This window comes from Triticum aestivum, chromosome 5B (genome assembly GCF_018294505.1).
Source record: "Triticum aestivum cultivar Chinese Spring chromosome 5B, IWGSC CS RefSeq v2.1, whole genome shotgun sequence".
Classification (NCBI taxonomy): domain Eukaryota; kingdom Viridiplantae; phylum Streptophyta; class Magnoliopsida; order Poales; family Poaceae; genus Triticum; species Triticum aestivum.
In genome coordinates this window covers 452137179-452154146 of record NC_057807.1, presented here as the reverse complement: position 1 = coordinate 452154146, position 16968 = coordinate 452137179, and the positions used below count along the sequence as shown (strand labels likewise).

Below are 16968 nucleotides of genomic sequence, written 5' to 3'. Positions count from 1 at the left end.
TGCAGGAATACCACGAGCTCCACCACCACCACACCGTCGTGCTGTCGGAGTTCTCCCTCAACTTATCCTCTCCCCTTGCTAGATCAAGAAGGAGAAGACGTCCCCGGGCTGTACGTGTGTTGAACACGGAGGCGCCGTCTGTTCAGCGCTAGATCGGATCTTCCGCAATTTGAATCGCCGCCAGTACGACTCCATGAACCGCGTTCTTGTAACACTTCCGCTTAGTGATCTTCGAAGGTATGAAGATGCTCATCCTCTCCCTATCTTGTTGCTAGAATCTCCATAGATTGACCTTTGTGATGCGTAGAAAATTTTGAATTTCTGCTACGTTCCCCAACACCTTTGTCATCGGTATGTTACTTGCCCGAGATTCGATCATCGGTATCATTATACCTAGTTTAATCTCGTGACCGGCAAGTCTCTTTACTCGTTCTGTAATGCATCATCCCGTAACTAACTCATTAGTCACATTGCTAGAAAGGCTTGTCATGATATGCATTGCTGAGAGGGCCCAGAGATACCTCCCTGATACACAGAGTGACAAATCCTAATCTTGATCTATGCCAACTCAACAAACACCTTCGGATACACCTGTAGAGCATCTTTATAATCACCCAGTTATGTTGTGATGTTTGATAGCACACAAAGTAATTCCTCCGATATTCAGGAGTTGCATAATCTCATAGCCAGAGGAATATGTATAAGTCAGAACGAAAGCAATAGCAATAAAACTAAAAGATCATAATGCTAAGCTAACGGATGGGTCTTGTCCATCACATCATTCTCTAATGATGTGATCCCGTTCATCAGATGACAACACATGTCTATGGTCAGGAAACTTAACCATCTTTGATTAACGAGCTAGTCAAGTAGAGGCATACTAGGGACACTCTATTTTGTCTATGTATTCACACATGTATCAAGTTTCCGGTTAATACAATTCTAGCATGAATAATAAACATTTATCATGATATAAGTAAATATAAATAACAACTTTATTATTGCCTCTAGGGCATATTTCATTCATATACAAGCAGCTTCACTGAGGTCTTTCACTGAAAAATTCTTATTCAAGTATCCTTTTATGCTATCCAGAAATTCTATATCATTTCCAATCAGCAATATGTCATCCACATATAATATCAGAAATGCTATAGAGCTCCCACTCACTTTCTTGTAAATATAGGCTTCACCGTAAGTCTGTTTAAAACCTTATGCTTTGATCACCTCATCAAAGCGTATATTCCAACTCCGATATGCTTGCACCAGTCCATAAACGGATAGCTGGAGCTTGCACACTTTGTTAGCACTTTTAGGATCGACAAAACCTTCTAGTTGCATCATATACAACTCTTCTTTAAGAAACCCATTAAGGAATGCAGTTTTGACATCCATTTGCCAGATTTCATAATCATAAAATGCGGCAATTGCTAACATGATTCAGACAGACTTAAGCATCGCTACGGGTGAGAAAGTCTCATCGTAGTCAACCTCTTGAACTTGTTGAAAACCTTTCATGACAAGTTGAGATTTATAGACAGTGATATTACCACCAGCGTGTGTCTTCTTCTTGAAGATCCACTTATTCTCAATGGCTTGCCGATCATCAGGCAAGTCCACCAAGGTCCATACTTGGTTCTCATACATGGATCCTATCTCAGATTTCATGGCCTCAAGCCATTTATCAGAATCTGGGCTCATCATAGCTTCTTCATATTTTGTAGGTTCGCCGTTGTCTAACAACATGACTTCCAGGACAGGATTACCGTACCACTCTTCTCTAGAATTGAAGTTCTGGTCGACCTACGAGGCTCAGTAGTAACATGATATGAAGTTTCATGATTGTTATCATTAGCTTCCTCTCTAGTTGGTGTATGCATCACGGGAGCGGTTTTCTCTGATGTGCTACTTTCCAATTCAAGAGAAGGTACAACTACCTCATCAAATTCTACTTTCCTCCTACTCACTTCTTCCGAGAGAAACTCCTTCTCTAGAATTGACCCATGTTTAGCAACAAAGATCTTGCCTTCGGATCTGTGGTAGAAGATGTACCCAATAGTTTCTTTAGGGTATCTTATGAAGACGTACTTCTCCGATCTGGGTTCGAGCTTATCAGGCTAAAGCCTTTTGACATAACGTCGCATCCCCAAACTTTAAGAAATGGCAGTTTACGTTTCTGCCCAAACCATAGTTCATACAATGTCGTCTCAACAGATTTAGATGGTGCCCTATTTAACGTGAATGCGGCTGTCTCTAATGCATAACCCCAATGATAAAGGAAAATCGGTCAGAGACATCATAGAACGCACCATTTCTAATAAACTACGGTTACGACGTTCGGACACACCATTATGCTGTGGTGTTCTAGGTGGCGTTAGTTGTGAAACAATCCCACATTGTCTTAAATGAAGGCCAAACTCATAACTCAAATATTCGCCTCCGCGATCAGATTGTAGAAACTTTATTTTTCTTGTTATGATGATTCTCCACTTCACTCTGAAATTCTTTGAACTTTTCAAATGTTTCAGACTTGTGTTTCATCAAGTAAATATACCCATACCTACTCAAATCATCTGTGAAGGTCAGAAAATAACGATACCCACCGTGTGCCTCAACACTCATTGGACTGCATACATCGGTATGTATTTCCAATAAGTCATTGGCTCGCTCCATTGTTCCGGAGAACGGAGTGTTTGTCATCTTATCCATGAGGCATGTTTTGCAAGTATCAACTGATTCATAATCAAGTAATTCCAAAAGTCCATCCGCATGGAGTTTCTTCATGCGCTTTACACCAATATGACCTAAACGACAGTGCCACAAGTATGTTGCACTATCATTATCAACTTTGCATCTTTTGGCATCAATATTATGAATATGTGTATCACTACGATTGAGATTAAACAAGAATAGACCATTCATCAAAGGTGCATGATCATAAAAGGTATTACTCATATAAATAGAATAACCATTATTATATGATTTAAATGAATAACCGTCTCGCGGTAAACAAGATCCAAATATAATGTTCATGCTCAACGTTGGCGCCAAATAACAATTATTGAGGTCTAAAACTAATCCTGAAGGTAGATATAGAGGTAGCGTGCCGACGACGATCACATCAACCTTGGAACCATTCCCGACGTGCATCGTCACCTCATCCTTAGCCAATCTTTGGTTATTCCGCAACTTCTGTTTCGGGTTATAAATATGAGCAACCGAACCAGTATCGAATACCCAGGCACTACTACGAGCATTAGTAAGGTACAAATAAATAATATGTATATCAAATATACCTTTGTTCACTTTGCCATCCTTCTTATCCGCCAAGTATTTGGGGCAGTTCCGCTTCCAGTGACCATTTCCTTTATAGTGGAAGCACTCAGTTTCAGGCTTGGGTCCAGCTTTGCGCTTCTTCACGGGAGTGGAAACTCGCTTGCCATTCTTCTTGAAGCTTCCTTTCTTTCCCTTGCCCTTTTTCTTGAAACTAGTGGTCTTGTTAACCATCAACACTTGATTCTCCTTCTTGATTTCTACATCAGCCGATTTCAACATTGCGAAGAGCTCAGGAATCATTTTCGTCATCCCTTGCATATTAAAGTTCATGACTGAAGAACTTTGTCAATAACACTCTCAACTGGAAGATCAATTCCCAGTTGAGTCAAGTGGTTATGATACCCTAAACATTTTGAGTATGTGTTCACTGATAGAACTGTTCTCCTCCATCTTGCAGCTATAGAACTTGTTGGAGACTTCATATCTGTCAGCCGGGGCATTAGCTTGAAATATCAACTTCAGCTCTTGGAACATCTCATATGCTCCACGGCGTTCAAAACGTCTTTGAAGTCCTAGTTCTAAGTCGTAAAGCATGGCACACTGAACTATTTTGAGTAGTCATCAAATCAAGCCTGCCAGACGTTCATAACATCTGCAGTATCTCCTACAGCAGGTCTGTCACCTAGTAGTGAATCAAGACATAATTCTTCTGTACATCAATGAGGATAATCCTCAAGTTACAGACCCAGTCCGTGTAGTTGCTACCATCATCTTTCAATTTAGCTTTCTCTAGAAACGCATTAAAATTCAAGGGAAAGGTAGCAGGGGCCATTGACCTACAACATAGATTTGCAAAGACTATTATGACTAAGTTCATGATAAATTTTAGTTCAGCTAATCAAATTACTAAGGAACTTACACTTAAATCAACATCCCTCGAGTTGTCTAAGTGATACATGATCCAAATCAACTAACCCATGCCTGATCATCACGTGAGATAGGGTAGTCTTCAATGGTGAGCATCTTTATGTTGATCATATCTACTATATGACTCACATTCGGCCTTTCCGTCTCCAGTGTTCCGAGACCATGTATGTACATGCTAGGCTCGTCAAGTTTAACCCAAGTATTCTGCATGTGCAAAACTGGCTTACACCCGTTGTATGTGAACGTAGAGTCTATCACACCCCATCATCACGAGGTGCTTCGAAACGACGAACTTTGTCAATGGTGCATACTCAGGGAGAACACTTTCACCTTGAAATTAAGTGAAGGGATCATCTTATAATGCTACCATCCTTCTAAGCAAAATAAGATTCATAAAGGATAAACATCACATGCAATCAAAAATATGTGACATGATATGGCCATCATCATCTTGTGCTTTTGATCTTCATCTCCAAAGCATCAGCATGATCTCCATCGTCACCGGCATGACACCTTGATCTCCACCGTAGTGTCGGGGTTGTCTCGCCAACTATTGCTTCTACAACTATTGCTAATGCATAGCGATAAAGTAAAGCAATTACATGGCGCTTAAGTGATTGACACGTAGGTCATACAATAATTAAAGACAGCCCTAAGGCTCCTGCCGGTTGTCATACTCATCGACATGCAAGTCATGAACTTATTAGAAAACATGGTCATCTCATACAGCAACATATATCACATTATATCTTGACCATATCATATCACAACATGCCCTGCAGAAACAAGTTAGAAGTCCTCTACTTTGTTGTTGCAAGTTTTACGTGGCTACTATGGGCAACTAGTAAGAACCGTTCTTAACTACGCCAAACTACAACGGTGATTATCAAGTTTGATGTTTTAACCTTCTTCAAGGACCGGCCGTAGTCAAATTCGATTCAACTAAAGTAGGAGAAACGGACACCCGCCAGTCACCTTTATGCAAAACAAGTTGCATGTCAGTCGGTGGAACCGGTCTCATGTGCTTGGACATGTAAGATTGGTCCGGGCCACTTCATCCCACAATGCCGCCGAATCAAAATAAGATGTTTGTGGTAAGCAGTATGACTATCACCGTCCACAACTTCTTTGTGTTCTACTCGTGCATATCATCTACACATAGACCTGGCTCATGATGCCACTGTTGGGGAACGTTGCATGGAAAACAAAAAATATATACGCACATGCAAGATCTATCCATGAAGATGCATAGCTACGAGAGGGGAGAGTATGTCTACGTACCCTCATAGACCATTAAGCGGAAACGTTTATCAACGTGGTTGATGTAGTCGTACACCTTCAGATCCGCACGACCAAGTACCGAACATACATCACCTCCGCGTTCAGTACACGTTCAGCTGGATGACGTCCTCGCCTTCTCAATCCAGCAAGAGAGGCGAAGTAGTAGATGAGTTCCGGCAACACGACGGCATGGTGACGGTGGTGGTGCAACTATCTCCACATGGCTTTGTTGAGCACTACAAAAATTATGACCGAGGATGAACTAGAGGGAGAGGGGTGTTGCACACGGGTTGGGGATCATGGTGTGTGTTGCCCCTCTCCCTCCTCTCATATATATAGGTGGAGGGAAGGAGCAGGCTGCCCAGGCGCACCCCTAGGAGGTCAAGGGCCAGCCCTAGGGCGCCTGCCCTTAGGCGCCCTCCCCCCTTCCTTATTTGCTCTCGGGGGAAAGGAAAGGGGAGGAGAGGGAAGGCAAGGGGAGGCCGACTCCCCTCCTTCATTTTCTCCCCATGGCTATAGGCCAAAGGTGGGGTGCGCCAGCCCCTTGTGGGCTAGTGTGCTCCCCTCGTTTGGCCCATATGGCCCAATAACCTCCCGGGGCTTCCCGGAACCCCTTCCGGTGATCTGATGATTACCCGATACTTTTCAAAACCTTTCTGGTGACCAAATAGCATCGTCCTATATATCAATCTTTACCTCCGGACCATTTCGGAGCTCCTCGTCATGTCCGTTATCTCATCCTGGACTCCGAACAACATCCGGTCACCAACTTACATAACTCATATAATACTATATCGTCAACAAACGTTAAGCGCGTGGACCCTAAGGGTTCGAGAATGATGTAGACATGACTGAGACACTTCAATGGCCAATAACCACTGGTGGGACTTGGATGCCCATATTGCTTCCTACACATTCTACAAAGATCTTTATCGGTTAAACCTTTATGACAACATACGTAATTCCCTTTTTCTGTCGGTATGTTACTTGCACGAGATTTGATCGTCGTATCTCCATACCTAGTTCAATATTGTTACTGGCAAGTCTCTTTATTCATTTCGTAATACATCATCTCGTAACTAACTCCTTAGCCAATTTGCTTGCAAGCTTCTTGTGATGTGTATTACCAAGAGGGCCCAGAGATACATCTCTGTCATACGGAGTGACAAATCCCAATCTCGATTCACCCCAACTCAATAGACACCTTTAGAGATACATGTAGATCATCTTTATGATCACCCAGTTATGTTGTGACGTTTGATAGCACACTAGGTATTCCTCCGGTATCCGGGAGTTGCATGATCTCATGGTCGAAGGAATAAGTATTTGACATTAAGAAAGCAGTAGCAATAAACTGAACGATCATATGCTAAGCTAAGGGATGGGTCTTGTCCATCACATCATTCTCCTAATGATGTGGCTCCGTTATCAAATGACAACACATGTCTATGGTTAGGAAACCTTAACCATCTTTTGATCAACGAGCTAGTCTAGTAGAGGCGTACTAGGGACACAGTATTTCTTTATGTATCCACACATGTATTTAAGTTTTTGTTCAATACAATTCTAGCATGAATAATAAACCTTTATCATGATTAAGAAAATATAACAATAACCACTTTATTATTGCCTCTAGGGCATATTTCCAACAAGAATATGAACCTTGGTGTTGTGGCACCTCTCCTAGATTTGATGTAGCATATCACATCTAGGAGGGTGATTATCTTTGCGCCACCAGATCAAAGAGACAAAGATCATATCATATGCACAACTTGTTGAAGATTTCCTGTCAAATTCTTATACTTAGGGCATCTCCAAAACGCTGACCCACAAATTTGCTCCCGCATCCGTCCGTGGACAAGGAGACCAGTCCGCAAATACGTATGCGGGAGTCAGCCATCCAACGTTGACTGCATATATTTGAACCATTTTTTTTAAGTCCGCACGTTCAAATAGCCGCATATATAGTCTAAAATAGTTCAAATGTTCAAATGTAGCGATAGTTATAATCAAAAAAGTGTAAATATTACACTCCAACATTGTTGTCCCTCTTAACCGCCCACAGATGCTCTATCAGATCTTCCTTCAGTTGCTCATGAGTTCCTCGATGCCTATTTTGTTGATGCATTTGAACAAACTCTTCAAAGGTGGCCGGATTTTGGTCAGGAGGTTCGATAGGATCACTCATGTTCTCAAATTCAAGACATGTGGCCGCATCCTCACCCTCATCCTCCACGGTCATGTTGTGCATGATCACACAATAGGTCATCACCTCCCACAAGGTCTATGGATCCCATTGTTTAGTACGTCCACCAACTACTGCAAAACATGCCTGCAAAACTCCAAAAGCCCTGTCAACATCCTTTCTAGCTGCTTCTTGTCTTTGGGCAAGGTGAGACTTTCTCTGACCAACTGGGTTAGAGATGGTGTTCACAAAGGTAGCCCAAGGAGGATAGATACCATCAACCAGATAGTAGCCCATGTTTTACTCATGCCCATTGACAGTATAGTGACAAGGATGAGCTTTTTTCAGTAAGCCTAGCATACAATGGTGATCGATGCAGCACATTAATGTCATTGTGAGACCCGGGCATGCCAAAGAAAGAGGGTCAAATCCAAAGATCTTGTTATGCAACTGCTTCAAGAATTATGGTGGGCTTCTTAACATGACCATGATATTGCTCTTGCAAAGCTTTTGGGCGGTTCTTCCATTTCCAATGCATGCAATCAAGTGATCCGAGCAAACCTGGCCATCCTCTTGCTCCTGAGATTTCCAAGGGCCTCTTGGTGTCTGCCATAGTTGGTTCTCTCAAATACCGAGGTCCAAACACCAAGACCACGATAGTTGCGAACCTGTGCATGTGCTCTCGGACATCTGCAAGTACTTGTCCCACGAATTTGCGACCATGCCATATGCAAGCATCCGTAGTGAGGCCGTGCACTTCAGGTAACAAGAGAAACCAATCCTTCCCACGTCGTCCTTCTTCAAGATGAAGTAGTCACCAAAGGACCAGACGCCATGGTAGAGACGATCAAAGACATTTTTGCTCCGAATGTGCCGACGAAAATTGTCAGTGAAGAGGGCATCGGGGGCAAGGTAGTAATCCATCAGCATCAAATGGATGCGCGCCCGGTTGCGGTTGAGCACTCTATGACCCTTGATCGGTCCCTTGAAATTTAGAACATGCTCCTCCGCATACTCTGCATCTACAAGCACTGTCTGCTTCATCGCCGTCTCATCGGTATAGTCCTCCTCGTCGGACGAGTCAGACGACTCAACATAGTGCTCGTATATGTACTCCATATTTGAATCCATTGCTTCAAAGAAGAAGGGACAAAAAAATTAGCTCGGACAATTCGCCGAACACTTGCGGGGCACGTTGAGCAGCGTAGGAGTGGATGGTACCTGAGCAGCAGTCGGAGGAGAGGCTCGTCACGACAGCGGAGGAGAAGCGACGTGGAGCCCGGGTATATCGTTGGACATGACGGACTCGTCGAGTTCCGACAGGGGTGTGGCATGGCGGATGGGATGGTGGAGCGGCGGCGAAGGCAAGAGAGAAAATGGAAGGATGGAGGCGCGAGGTCCGGGAGGAGTTTTAGGTGGGCCAGGGGTGTCGGAGTCCTACGTGGCTGCTGTCCGGAATGCCGCAAAGCCCCGCTCCCCCCAGTTTGTCTCGGCTTTGCCAAAAAAAGTACGTCCGGACCGCTCGGCGGACCGATACATGCCCGCGTGTGATGGCACAACACATCCGGACCGTTCGGCGGACCGATATAGTCCCGTGTTGGCACAACACGTCCTGACCGCACAGTCCGGACAGTTGCGGACGGTTTGAGGGTCCGTAGTACCAAGTACTTATTCAGATAATTATATAAAGAAAATATAGAAACAGAAAGAAAAGAAAAGAATTAACAGCTTTGTCCCCTCTCAAAGATCACCCTTTTTATCTTTGTGAAATAGTACTGTACTGTCAAGTGTCAATTATCTTTCCGCCTACCCTGCCCCGACGTATGAAAACATAGATTAAGCAGAGTATGTTCTTTTCCATGAGAGCATGGTTCTTTCTTAAATGATACTATGAAATGCTGGAGATGAATCGAGCAGGCGGTTCATTAGTTGAGATTTATTTTACCTCATGCGCGTTCGCAAGCATATTGCGCGACACGCACAAGATGGACAAATGCTTTGCTTGCTTGCTGCTACACTTTTTTTTTCGAAAAGGTTTGCTTGCTTCTTCTTGAGACGCGCAGTCTCATCTCGCCCCATGGCGCGACCATTGTTAGTGCTGCTGTGTGCGCCTGCTTTATCTTTGATCGTCTGGTTTTGCTGGCAGTATGGATGGGCGGTTGTCTTAAGAAGCTCGATTGGAACTTGTATGTATGCCTCGCTGTCTCACGTCTGAAGAAGCGTGATACGTTAACTGAGTAGTGATATATTAACATACAGTACCATTCAATTTAAATTTAGTGTTGGCAGCCAGCACATTTTTATAGTATCTCACATGCCTCTACCTAACTAGCATGAATATACTTTGAAAAGCATAAGGGACAAATTTCTTTTCGAGAGGAAAACTGTAAGCAAGTACTACGTGGACCTCGATATTTCCGACAAGCCTGCCTAAATATTTATAAAATGTGTATATAGTAGCCTAAATTGGTGTAGGCGCTTGGCATGCAAAGACAGGAACCAATTGATTTTTCAATGTATTACAGCCTAAGAAGTTGATTTTTGAGCATATGTATATATCGATCAAAAAATGAAAATACGTGGACAAGCGCAATTTCCTCAAGATATCGATTGGCATTCGAGGAGTTGACATTCAAATTTGGAAGATAAATGCCAGCTCTTCGTCATATTCAGGCGAGTGGAGGAACACTCCCATCTGTGAAGTGCAAAAACGAGTTGGATCCAATACTTGCAGCAGCTCCAACTGAAGCAACTGAAGATAGATCGGCATTCCTATTAAAAAATTGGGAAGAAAGAGAAGAAGATACATGAAGCGGCGTACAAAGGCGCAAGTGCGCAACACGCCAACTACTTGTACATACATACTTGACCTGAAACTACGTGCACACATATACCAACCCAGGTTCAGTGACACCAAAATGCCGTCATGGATTCAGTTCACGCTCCAGCCGTTCAGCAAAAAAAAAATCATTAACAGTGTCCCAGGCACACAATGAATCTTCTGATGCAAACTATTACTACATGCAAAGGCAAAAGATGATAGGGCACAGCAGAAGCTCAGGTGATGGCACAATTTCTTCAGGCGGCATACATGCATAATAACTAGTCACACATCAAGCATTTCAGTCGTTAACAAGAAAGGTTCAAAACCGTCCCAAAACAGACACAGGTAACTGAAAAGACTACAAACAACGACATAGTTCAGTTCAATTTTTTGGCAACCGCGCTTCGACCCCAGCTTCATCTCAGTTGCAGCTATAGAACATGCTCAGCATCGAGCCACCGAAACAAGGAAGGCGCCGGACCGCGGAGCGAGAGACGGTTGCACCTTACAGCATGCTATCAGTCCTTGCCGGCAGCCTCCTGAAGAAGTTCAGCGGGACAGACGGCATCTTGTGGCGGAACCTCGGGTGCCTCAGGGTGTACAGGCCTGCAAGGAAGACCACAACGCGGAATGGTGTGACGTACAGGACGATTGCCGCGATGAAGCAGAAGGTCACAAACAGCGCGGTGGCCCTCGGGTCTCTCCAGCTCAGCAGAGACTGTAGCCTCTCTCCTTGTGTTGCAAGATCACCAACAACAGTCTGGATCCTCCCAGCAACGCTCCGGAGGCGGTCATACCGCATCCTTACGATGTCAGGTGGGCGTGATGTAGGGAAGGTGTCAAACTCTTCATCAAGCTCATCAGGATGGGCGGTCTCCGCATGTGAGAGGCGAGTGTCCATGTGCGGAGGCTGCCTCGACCGCCACCGGTAATACCACACTCCAATCAGGAATAGGTAGAGAAAGATTGTGGGCAGTATCAGCTCAGGATACAAGACCAGTATCACAAACAGGACATGGATCAGTATAGTTGTCAGTGGGTTCCTCCAGTGACAGATCTGATCGAACCACCTAGCAACTGCAATCAGAGGGCTCAAGACACCCATGATACGGAAGAAGTTTGCCTTGCTCTTTCTCATGCTCCACATGTGAGAATCCACATCCAGCATGTACTCCACAATTTCTTTTCGCAGTGGCGGTTCTGCACGGCTCAGCCTTGTTGAGACAATGTTGGTTGCTTGGCGTCTTAGGTTATCAACCTGGATCACAGACAACGGGTGTATATAGTGCATCTTGGGCAGCAAGGGCTGTGAATACAGAGTCATCATGTTGAGCAGTGATGAGCATGTGAACCGGACAGCAAGCTGTACCTCACCCATTTTCTTAACGCCAGCAGGTGTCAAAACAATAAGAGGGTATGAGTGGGTATACACCCGGTCAGTTTCTAGCGTTGAGAGGCGGATGCGGACCTTCCCAATTCTGGTATCCCGTGCACCATTAGCCTTTTCCCCGCCATTCAAGTGGCAGTTGTCAAATACACCAATGGTGATCACAGTGCATGGATCATGCACTTCCCAAGTGTACTGTTCATTCCACTTGGGAGTGAAACTATCAATGATAGTCCTTGTACGCACCCATTTCTGCCCATACTTAGCAACACAATAAGGGTCAGTCGTGCCGCGTCCATCCTTCGTCTTCATAGGCAACAGGCCCTGTGCAGTCAAGATACCCAGCTCAAGGACCCCAATGTTATGCTTCCACAGCTGTTTGGCAGTTGGCCTTAGATCACTACTGTAATGTGTCGATTCATCCAAGACATGATACCCACCTTCAAGACAAATTCTCAAGTGAATCCTGCTTGAGAACTTGGTCTCCTTCCTCTGCTCACCATCCACCATCACATGCTTCTCAAGATTATACCACTGGCTGTTCAGCAACTTGTGGTCCAGCCTCCGAGCTACATGCTGCAGTGAAATGACAGTTCTCCCAATTACATCATCCTTTCCTGGAGCAATCCTGTCTTCCACACTCAAAATCAGGTGCTCCTCGAATGGCTCAGCTGCAACAAACATCAAATCCTCATTCCACATTGGATTCAGAGTCCTGCCTGGTGATACTCGGGTTCTAAGAGCCTGGTTTCCTAACATTGCTTTGACGTAAACCTCAGGGAACCTGGTCTTGTCATTTGGTATAAGATCTTGTGCTTCAATGACATTGACACGCAGATACCAAAGCTTGGGAGTAAGATAAACTTTTGATCTAATACTTGCAAGGCCATCGCCAGGGATTGACGCAGCATCAGAGTGCCAAGCTTCAGGAAATGCTTCATCTGCTTGAGTACCCATCCAAACAGCTAACATCAACTCTCCTTTGACCTTGTGCCCATTCCGTTCTTCCAAGCGATACCATTGTGGAGCCAACGGGCTGTCAGGTGGAACTCGCTTTGGGACCTCATTCAGGTCAAACATAACCCGTCCAATGTAGTCATCTTTAACAAAGTCTTTATCTTTGACAATAATCTCCACTACTGATGCCTGAATGCGCTCCTTTGAGAAGGCAAACACCTGGTTCCACTCAGGATTGGTCTTCTTCTCAAAATGCCGAGTTGTGCCCTTATAATTCCCAAGCTTCACCTCAACATACGGGTCACAACTTCCAGTGAGGTCCTTAGCTGGAAGTTCCTTCGCTTTTACCACTCGAACATAAAGGTACTGCATCTGCTCAACCAGGTCATAGGTGGTGGTGAGCTTGTCACCTGCAGCTGCTCCACCAAGGTGAGGAGTAGTCTCCTTCAAGGAGTACTCCTCCGGGCGGAATGGCCTCTGCATCATCTTGAATGACAGTCTTCAACCAAACAATCTCTACTCAGGTCGGAAAAGGAAGAAAGATACAGCCAATAGCGACTGATTCCCCAGAATAGCTGCAAAAAAGAAAATAAACACGGCCTTTAAATGGTTGCTGTAGGCAACAAAATGAATGGTTGGTGTACAGAAAGAAGAGGAGGTTGGCACCTTTGCAATCAACAATTCAGGCAAGGTCGCTTTCAACCGAACATTTCGTGAGGAAATTCTCCATCTGCCATGTGGGGAAAAACATCTACATCACCAATCTTTAAAAAAAAAACATCCGCGGCAAGTATAGCGACTGAACTGAGGACACTACAACATAAATGAAAAAACATCCGCTACAAGTATAACTACTGAACTGAGAACACTAGAACATAAATCCATTATTATACTTATCAAGCAGGACAAGAGTAGAGTTATGCTAGCCCTATTCTGCACACTGGTAATTCAGACTTGAGAAAACGCTGAAACAGCATGTAAGTTGTTGGATCATGAAGAACAGCTAGCCAGTGTTAATGTTGGAACATGAAGAGAACCCACGGCTTTAACTTGGTGTCCAGGAAGAAGTAAAACAGCGCATATGAACTAGAAAAATACTTCTAGTACAAGATCTGGATGGTGCGCCGGGTGCGCGGGATTTAACTAATCGCTGGATAAAAATAACCTCATATACCTCAAAACGGATGGCAGCAGGAATGTCTGTGCGCATCAAAAAAGGTAAAATATGAATCTAACATAAGAATAGAAACCATGTAAAAAACTTGTAAAACCCTAGCGGCTCCGCTCCTAGATCCTCCATCCACTACAAATTCATTGTACCATCGTTTACTCCTACAGATCTTCCCTCGTGGCAAGCAAGAAAAAAACAAAGGGAAAAGCGACAGGGAAGAACATGGGACTGCGCACTCACGTACCAGATTCCAGCACGCGATCTGAACAACGGGGGATCTCGGAAAGGACGGAATCGGAGGAGGAGATATTCGCAATCAGCAGAGGTTGGCCAGGAGTCGGGAACAGGAGCAAGGGAGCAATGCTGAAAGATTTCAGCAGATCTTGAGGTGGCCGACCACCGGATCTGCACGCCGGAGCGGTTCCCCGCCGGCGGTAGGCACTCGCATGGATCGATCTCTTGGGTCTTCTCCTCGGCAAGAACCCTAGGTGGGAGCCGAGAGGGATAAGCGAGAGAGTGGGACGACTGAGGAAGAGTGTGGAAGAGTGAGGGAAAGCGGCGGACAAGGTGGGCCCCGGGGTGGCTTTTCTCATCGGCGTGGAGAGGGCGACCGACCGAGGCCATGCGGAGGGCGACCCGGCTGGACCCCGGTCGGCGGCTAGGCCGCGTGCTGCGTGGACCGGGTGCGTGCACCGGCATTGCGTAGGCCGCAGGAGGTGTGCGTGTGTGAAGCATTTTTCTGGATCAGCGGCGAGAGGGGCGAGGACATGGTCCATCGGCGTTTGGTTGGTGGGAAGCCGCCAAGGAAGTGAGTTGTTTAGTTGTTTCCTTTGTGCGATGATGACGGGGACAAAGTATTGTTGTCGTGAGACCAACTCCTTTTTTAAGGAAATTTTTTATTCCGTTCGCTCGATTCAGGGAGGATTTGGTTTTTTGAATTGTTTGCTTCTTCTTTTTTAGGGGAACCGTTTGATTCTTGATGAATAATTTGCCCCATCCTGCTTTAGGGCTTTGATCTTTCGTCTTTTTTCAATTGCTATGAAATTCTTCTCTTTCTCTAAAATAATAACTAACCATCTCTTTTCTTTTGCTCGACCCAAACCGAATCAAACCATCTCTTCTCCCCCGATTCAAATGATGAACCCTAGTTTTCTAGCCGCTGTCGCGCCCAGGTCGTCGATGGTCGGTACCACTTCTCTGAGAAGCATGCCATGAGGAGTGAAGTTAGAGGCTTGGATCATTGTTTTAAGGAGTTGTAGAAAAGCGAAGAGATTTGCACTGGATTGGTGGTTTGTAATTCGGTTTTTTTCTTTCTATTTTAGTGTTTTTAGCGATGCTTGTGAAGCAATGGTACTGCAATTTGGGAACACGCATGTTTGCTGATCATTTCCTCGAATCCAGCTGGAATAGAAGTGCTTCACGCAACGAAAGAAAGCTTCAATAAGTTTACCATACAACTCGGGAATTGGCTTCACACCGAGACAGTTCCCTCTTCTTCCCAGACAGTGACGCGGGTCGGTGTGGAGATTTGAGTGGAGCGCGAGAGTCACTGTTCAGAGTAGAGCTATGGCAGGGCTAGGTATATAGCAAGGCTTGCATGTGGGGCTACTTTTCAGCGCTTGCGAGCGGCATCTAGTGGTGGTTGTATCCTTTGGTCGTTCTCCATGGTGGTTGGCGATTGTTCGGGAGGGATCCACGGAAGCTCTGCAAGAAAAACTCGACAATGCTCGGGATCGGGTTGTCTTGGCCTACCTCCCCTCATTTTATGCTACTATGGGTTTGGAAGAAGAAAGGGAAGCGAATCCATTTCGGAGTAACCATTGGTTATATTCCCACTCGATTGGTGGTCATTGATTTTTTAAAATATAATTTCTCCTGGACCTAAGCTAACGGCCATCTCCTGAAATGCCTATGTCATAGCATGGACGACGTGTCACCTTATTACTCTATTCGATAACACCAAAGGGATTCTTCTACGAACATACCGACGGGCTCCGACACGAGCTCCCAAGCAAGCCGAAAGAGAAAACTAGGGATAGGTGTAGGGGAAAAGAGCAGGAGAAGCGTGGGATCACGTAGGCGTGCATTAATGACTTTTCAAATTCAATTTAGGAGTAACCGTCAACTAGATTCGCGCGCTTACCTAATGGTCGTCCTTTCGAAAATGCATTTCCTTCAGGGCATATGTTAACAATTATCTCTTCAAAAAGCTTTTAACATATCTTCGACGACATATTGTCTCACTCTATCTGATAATGCAAAAGGAACGATTTTTTTATATCAGCTCTGAAGTCAAAATACCTAGCACCGACACATGCTTCGAACAAGTTGAAAAAGGAAATTATGAGAAGGTGTGAAGTAAGTAAGGTAAGTGTGCAATTACATGGCAAACATTTGCGACCTTAATAGTAACAATTGATTGGAATCGCGCACTTCACCAGCAAGTCATTGGTTTTAAAAACAAATTTCTTCCGGACAGAAGTTAAGAATCATATCTTCAAAACCCCTATTTGTCGTAGAGGATAGTCCATGAATAGGTTTGGAGTAGAAGGCTTGGTTTGCTATTTGCTACTGTCTAATATAGTGCACGTGCTTACGTATGCTTTTTTCCAACTCTTGTGTGATGAGTTGCTTCTATTTCCAATTTTGCCTGACTCAATCATTGATCAAAGGCCTGGTATCCGCACGGAAGCAACTACACATTCTAATGCATGCTCTACTTTGCACCTGGCCAGCAAGATGACGTATAGTAATGTCATAGCCGCGACCCGAAACGAAGGCACATTAGAAAATGTAATAAATTTAGCAAGAGAGGGGCTAGAGCTGAAACAGGCGGATGCCCCTTCCTCTCTCTTTGTAATGGTCTATAGTTACCTAATTCACACAATGTTTTCATCACGGTGTATACTGTGTTAGTAGGGATGCAAGGTAAGCAAGAAATATGGATGTGTAATAGTAAA

General features: G+C 44.6%; 1 protein-coding gene across 2 annotated transcripts; it reads right to left on the bottom strand.

The window, feature by feature from the left end:
• Window positions 1-10726: 10726 nt before the first annotated feature.
• On the bottom strand, window positions 10727-14574 carry LOC123112408 (FT-interacting protein 7). 2 transcript variants are annotated; one of them, XM_044533386.1, is made up of 3 exons: window positions 14249-14574; window positions 13504-13567; window positions 10727-13412 (listed from the first exon to the last, which is right to left on the bottom strand). In XM_044533386.1, the coding sequence occupies exon 3, from the start codon at window positions 13321-13323 to the stop codon at window positions 10999-11001; it is 2325 nt and encodes a 774-aa protein (XP_044389321.1). In that variant the 5' UTR covers window positions 13324-13412; window positions 13504-13567; window positions 14249-14574; the 3' UTR covers window positions 10727-10998. The 2 variants fall into 2 exon arrangements, with proteins under 2 accessions (XP_044389321.1, XP_044389320.1); XM_044533385.1 differs by having other exon boundaries at window positions 14253-14574.
• Window positions 14575-16968: the final 2394 nt, after the last annotated feature.

Coding starts and splice junctions, on each gene's coding strand:
- LOC123112408 (XM_044533386.1), bottom strand. CDS start 13,323: ATGATGCAGAGGCCATTCCGCCCGGAGGAGTACTCCTTGAAGGAGACT.